Below are 10,221 nucleotides of genomic sequence, written 5' to 3' on the forward strand. Positions count from 1 at the left end.
CAAATTGTTTAAGAGAGCTCCAAATCCACAAAAAGTGAGTAAGTGATCACCTAGATTTGTGGTTACTATTCACAGAGTAAATGGTTTGTGATGCTAATAGATAGATACAAGGATTATTTCTAGAGAGACAAAAATCATTCTAAAATTGTTAAAGCAGGCAAGGCAGCATGTCTGCAATCCCAGCACTTAGGAGGGAAGTAGGAGGTCCCCTGTTCAAGGTCATCGTTGGTTACATATCATATTTGACACCAGATTGAGCTGGGAGACATTGTCTAACAAAACAAAACACAAAGTAAGTAAATAAAAACAGCATGATACATCAAATGGACTTAACACCAAAGAATAGGGGCCCGTGGACACTTCTCTTAAATAAACCATTTACAAATATTAACAAATTCAGGAAAATTGAAACGACTCTGTGGATACTATCTGACCACAATGCAATAAAGCTTAAAATAAACATCAAGTGAATCTCTAGTAATTACATAAGCTCATGGAAATTAAACAGATTACTGAATGATAGATAAGTCTAAGAAGCAACTTAGGAAGAAATAAAAATTTCCTGAGAGCCGGGTGGTGGTAGCACACGCCTGTAATCCCAGCACTTGGGAGGCAGAGCCAGGTGGATCGCTGTGAGTTCGAGGCCAGCCTGGGCTACCAAGTGAGTTCCAGGAAAAGGCGCAAAGCTACACAGAGAAACCCTGTCTTGAAAAACAAAAACAAAAAACAAAAAAAATTTTCCTCAAATTAAATGAAAAACACAACAAAACCTCTGGGACCCATTAAAAGTTATTTTTTTCCTGGAATTCACTTGGTAGTCCAGGCTGGCCTCGAACTCACAGAGATCCATACTGCCTCAGCCTCCCGAGTGCTGGGATTAAAGGTGTGTGCCACCACCGCCCAGCAAAAGGAGTTCTAAGAGGGAAGTTTATAGCTCTAAGCACCCATGCTAAAAACTGGATCAAGCCTGGTGTTAGTGGCGCATGCCTTTAATCCTAGCACTTGGGAGGCAGAAGCAACGGATCTCTGTGAGTTGAGGCCAGCCTGATCTACAGAGCAAGTTCAGGACAGCAAGAGCTACACAGAGAAACCCTGTCTCAAAAAAAGGAAGAAAAAAAAAATGAATCCAAGACCTTAACAAGAAACCTAAAATACTGAAACCGATGGAAGAAAACACGAGGCGGTACCATACATGATAAAGACATAGGAAAGGACTTTCTGAACAGGATTCCATTTGCTCCTAAATTAAGGCCAACAACTGATAGATGGGACCTTATTAATCTAAAAGTTTTCTCTACAGCAAAGGAAACAACCAATTGAATGAAGAGGGAGAGAATTTTTGCCAGCTATAGATCTGATAAAGGATTAATACCCAGTATAAACAAAGAACTCAAAGCTATGGGTCTGAACACAGAGTTCTCAAAAGAAATAAAAATGGCTAAGAAACACCCTTAAAGTGCAATCTGGGAAATGAAAACTAAAACTATTCTGAGATTTCATCTTCCCCCAATCAGAAGACTAAGATAAAAGACAAACAAACTGGTAACAAATGCTGGTGAAGATGTAGGCAAGGAGGAGTCTTCGTTGATTGATGGTGGAACTACAAACTGGTGGTGCCACTACGAAAATCAGTGTAGAGAATCTTCTAAAGCTAAAAAGTAGATATATCATAGGACCCAGCTACATCATTCCTTGGCATATGCACAAAGGATTCGACTTCCTATTTTTTAGATACTTGCTGAAAAGCCATGTTCATTGCTGCTCTATTCACAATAGCAAGAAAATGGAGGTAATCTAAATGTTCACCTGATTAATGGATAATGAAAATGTTGTACATTTATACAATAGAATTCTATTCACTGTAAAGAAAAGTAAAATCGTGACATTTGCAAGTAAATGGACAGAACTAGAAACAATCATCCTGAGTGAGGTAAACCAGACCAGGAAAGGCGACGGCGACTTGTTGTCTCTTACTTGTGGATCCTAGCTCTCAATCTTTAGTTATGAGTAGATAACTTGGTGTAGCTGCAGAAACCAAGACAGTAGAAGGGATCATGGGGGTGGAGTGGGAAGAAGAGCTCTAAAGAAGGGAAGAGGGGGGCATGGGTGCTATGAAGGGGGAAATGAGAGAAAAAAGAGGGGTAAATCACTTTAACTAGGGAAGGGGAAGGTAATACAGAGAAAGAGGGAGGGAGAGGAGGGATAAATAACACTCAAGAGATTTGAAAAAGTCATAAGGAAATATTTTATGTCGGCATAAAATACATATATAATATATATATAAGCATTTACATATAGCTCAGATGTATATAATATATATAAGTACATGCACACATATATACATATTTTTTAATGAAATTATGTCACTTAGGGTGATAATGCTCCCCCCACCCAGAGCAACAGACATCTAGTAAAAGCCCCAGGCCAGACATGGAAAACCTCCCTTTCAATTATTAGTCAGGAGAGTCCAAGGTACTCCCAAAACAGTACATGCTGCTGCCATTGATCTAACTGGCCTCTCAGAACTTGAAGTCAAGACCCTATTGCTAAAGACAGCACATACACTTTGAACACAGAACTTGGAAGAATCAAGCTCGAACTGACCTGAGAGCCTCTTCCCTGTAGACTAGCTCTCACAGTATCCAAAGATGCTAAGCAAGCTAATAGGAGAGAAAAGCAATCAATAGTCCTACCCAGATGTGAACCCTAACAATGACCAGCACAGCAAGATGCCCACAAGGGTACAATAATGACACTTCCATCTTAGGGATAACTAACAGCCGTTTAATTAAATTTAAGGCCCACTCAATTGGAGAGAATTCATGCCTGTTACCACAGAGCTAGCCAACTACCTGTGGTTAGTGAGGTCACAGACCCTAGAGGAACACCTACTACTGTCACTTACATCCATAGATACGTGTATTTTTCACCCTTCATCAAAGTAGCTTCCTTTTACAGCAGACAGAGATGATCACAAAATCCCCAACTGGTCAAAATTCAGAGAATAATTAATCATAGGATGCCCAACCCCAATTGCTACATCTACAATACAAACCTACACCTAAGACTCAGGGAACATTGTAGAAGAGGGGGCAGAAAGACTTCAGCTGCAAGACAGTGTCTTCTTCTATACATGACAGGGAAGTTGTACCCATGAAATCTCAACAATATTGTCACCTAAACAAGACCTGCACAATGACACTATCACCCGACACCAACATGATTCAGGGAAAACCTTGTAAGACCATCCCCTAGATGAAGAGCCATAGACAGCTTATGACTACTGAGAGAGGGGAAATCAGTCTTCTCCAGGAATGAGCACCCTGATAGGTTATCCAACTCCAAGTAGTCAGCCCTACACACACACACACACACACACACACACACACACACACACACACACACACCACTACCACCAATAGCAGCAGCAACAACAACACACTAAATGGATACAGTAGGGTATGTCTTGTGGTGTGTGTGTCTGTGTGTGTGTGTATAAAACAATATAACTGGGCTGGAGAGATGGCTCAGAGGTTAAGAGCACCGACTGTTCAAGAGGTCCTGAGTTCAAGTCCCAGCACCCACATGATGGGTTACAACATCTGTAATGAGATTTGGCGCCCTCTTCTGGCCTGCAGGCATACATGCAGGTGGAACACTGTATACATAATAAATAAATAAATCTTAAAAAAAAAAAAAATATATATTTAAAGAAGTGTAGGGAAGAACACAGGAGGGGGAATGTAGGCTCACAAAGATAAGATAAATAATAGAGCATTTTATCTAAATTTGCCAAATACAAATGGACTGAATATTGTAACTGTAATTCTTACCTGATAACTATTTTTGTTATATATAGTTTTACTACATTAAAGTTAAAACCTTCCTTTTTAATTAGACAAAAAGGAGGAAATACTATGGAATAATCACTTTGTACACTGTAGAAGATTTGTTGCTATGATTGGTTTAATTAAAAAAAAAAAAGAACACTGGCGAGCCAGTAGCCAGGCAGGAAATAGAGGCAGAACAACCAAACTAAGGATGCTGGGAAGAAGAAGGGTGGAGTCAGAGGAGTTGCCAGGAAATGCAGAGGGAGCAAGACATGTTGGAAGACAGGTAGAGCCACGAGTGACCTGGCTACACATGGATTAATAGAAATAGGTTAATTTAAAATGTAAGAGTTAGCAAGCAACAAGCCTGAACTATTGGCCAAGTATTTATAATTAATAAGACTCTCTTGTGGTTTTTTTTTTGGGGGGGAAGTGGCTGCTGGGACTAGAAAACTCCATCTACAGGGGACGGGTGGAAATGGTGTAAATGTAGTACTTATGTATGACATTCTCAAAATTAAAATTTTTAAAAGGTAAATAAATAATAAAATTGATAGTGGTGATAATGGCTCGATTCTATTTATAATTTAATAAAATTATTAACAACCAAGAGTAATTGCCTAGATACCAGTTTAATGGAGGAGAATGAATCTATAAAATGTTTTGAGGCAAAAATGATTTTTATATATCTCTTATATTTTTGGTTGTGAGCCTAGCCTTTAAAAGCTGAGCCATCTCTCCAGCCCAATTTTTATATATCTCAACATGTTCATGTATTCATTCATCAAATACTGATTTGGTGCCTAAGATGTAATAGCCCATTAAAGATTTTGTTCTCGGGCTGGAGAGAATACTCAGCGGTTAAGAGCACCGACTGCTCTTCCAGAGGTCCTGAGTTCAAGTCCCAGCAACCACATGGTGGCTCACAACCATCTGTAATGAGATCTGATGCCTTCTTCTGGTGTTTTTAAAAAGAATCTTAAAAAAAAAAAAAAAATAGTTCTCATAAGATTTAAAAATAAAACAAAACAAAACCTCAGTTTTCTTTGTTTTAATTTAGATGCGTGTATGTGTATGTAGGTGAATGGCACATTTGCACGCAGGTGTCCTCAAAGGTCAGAAGACGTTACTGGGTCCTGTGGGGCTGTGGGGCTTCACGTACGGTGTGGGCCGGGGCCTAGAAGAGGAGCAGTTACTCTTAGCAACGGAGCCGCCTCCCCGTCACCACGGCCACTTTAATAGAGGAGGCAGAGCCATAAGGTACTGTGCCATTTTAAGACTCACCAGTGATCTGAAGTTGTGATTTCATGGTCAAGCTACCCACCGAATGAAGCTGTGATCCACTGTCAGACATACCATCAATAAGACAGCAGACCTGAAAAACAATGAGACACTATTAGCATCAAAATTTCCCCTTTAAAATATGTAAATAGCTATAGTGTGGCCTTTCATACTAAAGGCTTCATAATAATCAACGGTCTTCACACTGCTAAACATAATTTTCAACTCTGGTATTCATTCTATTAGTAAGATGTAAGCTTCTTCCTCTTGTATAAACAACACTCATCCCTTGAGTTCCCAAGAACCGTCTTCCAGATTTATGGTTTTCTAATTATTTCTTCTGCTATTACTGAGGATCTCAGTTCAGTTCCCAGAACCTACATGGAGGGTCAGAACCATCTGTATTTCCAGTTCCAGAAGATTCAATGCCCTCTTTGTGCCTCCTCAGGCACCAGGTACACAGGTGGTATGCAGACATACAAGCAGGCAAAACACTCACCCACATAAAAGAAAATAAAGCCAGGTGGTGGCGCACACCTTTAATCCCAGCACTCGGGAGGCAGAGCCAGGCGGATCTCTGTGAGTTCGAGGTCAGCCTGGGCTACAGAGTGAGTTCCAGGAAAGGGGCAAAGCTGCACAGAGAAACCCTGTCTCGATTAAAAAAAAAGGAGAGATAAAATATTTTTTATTAAATCTTTTTCTTTTTGGCAAAGATTTATTTATTATGTATACAATGTTCTGCCTGATGTATGCCTGTAGGCCAGAAGAGGGCGCCAGATCTCATTACAGATGATTGTGAGCCACCATGTGGTTTCTGGGAATTGAACTCAGGACCTCTGGAAGAACAGCCAGTTCTCTTAACCTCTGACCCATCTCTCCAGCCCGAAAATAATTTTTTAAAGTGTCCTTTTTCTTCTTTCTGCTCCTAACACTGGCTTATGCTGGCTCAATTACTGGTTCTCTCCACATTCATTCCCTTGAGGACGCTATCAGGTCTTAGAGCTTTAAAGTACATCTATACAAAAACATGACCCGACCAACTAAATCTCTGGCCCACACGTTACTCCTAAAACTTAAAAAACTTCACTTGGGCTGGGCAGTGGTGGCGCACGCCTATAATCCAGCACTTGGGAGGCAGAGGCAGGTGGATCCCTGTGAGTTTGAGGCCAGCCTGGTCTACAGAGCAAGTTCAGGACACACTCCAAAGCTACAGAGAAACCCTGTCTCGGAAAAAAAACAAAAAAACAAAAAACAAAAACAAAAACAAAAACAACTTAAGACACCCCATCCTGAAGATATTCCAACTCAATTCCTGATCTTTTTTTGCAGACCTCTACTGAGTATTCTCACCAGTAGGTTGTGATTCTAGATGTTCTTCTAGATGTTCAAGCATAAAACTCAAGTCATTCTTGACAACTTTCCTTAGATTTTGCTTCCAACTTGCCTACAAATTAAGTCTCTCTACTGATAGAGAGCCCTTTCATTCTGAATAAAATACATCTCATAAAATCATTAGTAGTCACCTAAATTAGAGGAATGAGATATAATGTGTATATATATACATACACATATATATACACGTATATATATAAAGTTTCAATTCTGCATTGTATGATGTTACTATTTGATTCCCAAAGGAACCTCAGAAACATCACCATCATTCTGTAGTTTATTACCTAGTCCTCAATATCCAAAAGCATATTTACCACAGATCTATGACAAAAATAAAAAACTCAGGAAATACAGAAACAATCAAGAAGCAAAATTGTGGTGATATTTTATTGGTGCTCTAACAAATCAAGCTTGCCTGGGTATCAGAGGAAAAAGCCAGCCACTATACTAAAGATAGCAGTCAGGCAGTGGTAGCACATGCCTTTGATCCTACCTAGCATTTTGGAGGCAGAGATTCATTCAGATCTCTGAGTTCAAGGCCACACTGGGAACAGAGCCAGGAGTGCACATGCCTTTAATCCCAGCACTAGTTAACCACAGAGGTCTATATAAACAGGAAGTGATAGAGCTGGGTGGAAAGAGGAAGTGATGTAGCTGGGCAGAGAGAGAGGAAGTAAGATGGCAGGGCACAGAAAGGTATACAGGTGTGAGTACACAGGAAGTATCTCTCTCTTGGGCTGAGGAACTTGGGCAAGAACTTGTAGGGGACTTGTTCTATCCCTCTGATCTTTCAGTTTTTACCCCAATATCTGGCTCTGGGTTTTTTATTATAAGACCATTCAGCAATTTGTGTTGCACAAAATTCCCTGGGATCTTAAAATAAGACAAACAGGAGCAGGTAGAAAATACTGTAGTTTGAATTGTATCTCCTCCTTTTACTCTCATTACTACTATGCCCTTCGTATGACTCACTTTATGACTCTTCTTAAACTACTACAATAGTTCAATATTCCCCACAAAAAAGAAAACAGAGCAATGGAACAGAAAAAAGAACTAAGGGCTAAAGGTAGAGCTCAGTTGGCAAAGTGCATGGATAGCATACATGCAGCCCTGGTGCAGGCCCCAGTACGGCATAACACCTGGATGCTAGGGGAAGTCTTTCTGTACACTGATGTTGTTCCCGTTGGTTAATAAATAAGCTGCTTTGGCCTATGGCAAGGCAGCTTAGAGGCAGGCAGGAAATCCAAGGAGAGAGACAGGAAAGAGAAGAGGGCAGTGTAGGGGGATGCCAGCCTGCTGCCCAAGGAGCAAACATGCCAGCAGACTGGTAAAACCACAGAACATTTGGCAAAACATAGATTAATAGGAATAGGTTAATTTAAGATGAAAGAGTTAGCTAGCCAGAAGCTGAAGCCATAGGCCATACAATTAGTTTGTAATTAATATAAGCCTTTGCGTAATTATTTTATAAGCGGCTGTGGGACCACAGGTCCCAGGGAGCTGGGCAGGATGAGAAACTTCCAGCTACACCTGGACATGGTAATTCATGACTGTAATCCCAGGACTCCAGAAGTGGAAACAGAAAAATCAGAAGTTCAAGGTCATCTTTAGCTAGATAGCCAGTTAGAAGCTAGCCTGAGCTACATGAAGCTCTAATCTCAAAAAGAAAAATTTTTAAAATTTTTAAAAAAATTAAAAACCAACTACAGAAATCAATGGAGAGCCTTTAATCCCAGCACTCAGGAGGCAGAGGCGTAAGCTACTTGCTGCCCAGCCTTACAACTTGAATTTGATCCTGAAGTCCACATGCTGGAAGGAAAGAACACACATACTCTCACATGTTGCCTTCTGATTTCTTTTTTTTGTTGTTTTTTTGTTTGTTTGTTTTTGTTTTGTTGTTTTTCGAGACAGGGTTTCCCTGTGTAACTTTGCACCTTTCCTGGAACTCACTTGGTAGCCCAGGCTGGCCTCGAACTCACAGAGAGAGATCCACCTGGCTCTGCCTCCCAAGTGCTGGAATTAAAGGCATGTGCCACCACCGCCCGGCTGCCTTCTGATTTCTTCATATGCACAGTAGAACATGGGTGCCCATACACACAATAAATGAATAAATAAATATAATAAAAATCAATGGAAGAAATGAGCTCTTGTTCTAGCATTAGTAATAAATACTAGAAACAAAATATGAGCTAGACATGGTAGTGCAGCCTTTAATCCCAGCACTCGGGAGGCAGAGGCAGGTAGATCTCTGAGTTTGAGGCCAGCCTGGTCTACAGAGTGAGTTCCAGGACAGCTAAGACTGTCTCAAAAAAATAAAAATAAAAGTATGAAACAAACAATACCAGTATCTCCCTAGAAAACTAAGATATTCTATAAAGTTAGAAATAACCTAGAAAACTGAGCAGTATCATTGACAAAATGAAAAGTAGAGAACCTTGTAAGTGAAAACAAAAACAACAAAAAGTGTTTTATCTAAGAAGCCAACTTTTGGGCTGGAGAGATAGCTGCTCAGCAGTTGAGTGTACACCACCACTGAAAAGGACCCATGTTCAGGTCCCAGCACCCACACTAGGTGGCTCACAACTGTCTGTAAATCCAGCTCCAGGGACCCCACACCCCTGACCTCCAAAGGCATCATACTCAAATGTACCAGTCACACACAGAAATGCAGACAAATGATTAAAAATAGAAATAAATTAAGAATCGTTTCTAAAAAGTAAAAAGTCAAAAGCCAACTATTATTGAGAAAGTATTGAAACTTGTCAACACAAAACACATTCATGGATATGAGAAGAAATGAATGTTTGGTACTCTTGGAATTCAGGCACAATTAAGACAGAAAGAATACAGAAAAAGAATTTGACTTTTAATTTGTTAGAAGTTTATGAGCTATAGTAGACAACTTCCAAGGGAGCCCCAGTAAACCTTCCTTCAAGAGCTGATGTAATTCCTCTCCCACAGTGGAATGCTGGCCTCTGTGATCAACAGAATATTGTGGAAGTAAAGGTAAAGTTATTTCCAAAGCTACATGACAAGATAGTACAAGTTCTGTCTTGTTTCTCAGGACTGTTTGCTGAGGAAGAGCCAGCACCACACCATGAAGAATTCAAGCAGTCCGAAGGGAAAGGGAGCTGAAGCTTCCCACTAAGCGCCAGCACCAGTTTAGCAAACATGAGTAAGGACATGGAAGCACAGATCCAGTCCCAGCCAACACTAACGCTGAACAAGGACTGCCATCCCAAGAAGCCGAGGCACAGTACTCAGTCAGGCTGCTCCCATCTTCTGACCCATGAACACGGTAAAAATAACAAACAGCTACTAGTAAGCAGTTAAGTTTCGCAGTAAGTTACATAGTACAGCTATGGAAATCTACCATTCTTGACAAAAACTGTTTAACATGAATCCAGTAATTAAAAAATGATTATATCTAAATGTATAACACTACAGATCAACAGACCCAGATGCCTCAAAAAATGTGAGCATCCCGAACTATATAAGAGGTAGAGGACTCCCACAAAGAAAAAGCCTAAAGAGACAACCCAATGTAACTCTGAGACAACGGGGATCTCCAGGAGTTGGACACCAGCCTGGCCTACATAGTGAAGTCCAGGTCAGCCAGTGCTATGTGGTAAGATTCTGTCTCAAAAAAAAAAAAAACAAATATACAATTTAATAGGACATGACAATACTGTTATACCATTATAGTTACTGTTGTGAA

At 40.3% G+C, this 10,221-nt stretch overlaps 1 protein-coding gene across 1 annotated transcript in view; it reads right to left on the reverse strand.

Moving 5' to 3' along the window:
• Itch (itchy E3 ubiquitin protein ligase) overlaps nt 1-10,221 on the reverse strand; it is a 113,963-nt gene that overhangs the window by 82,319 nt on the left and 21,423 nt on the right. Inside the window, exon 3 of the mRNA XM_036184019.1 lies at nt 5,115-5,205. Coding sequence (XP_036039912.1) covers nt 5,115-5,184 — 70 coding nt within the window. The 5' untranslated portion in view covers nt 5,185-5,205. The remainder of the gene's footprint in view (nt 1-5,114; nt 5,206-10,221) is intronic.

The sequence above is a fragment of the Onychomys torridus genome, chromosome 4, assembly GCF_903995425.1.
Source record: "Onychomys torridus chromosome 4, mOncTor1.1, whole genome shotgun sequence".
Lineage (NCBI taxonomy): Eukaryota > Metazoa > Chordata > Mammalia > Rodentia > Cricetidae > Onychomys > Onychomys torridus.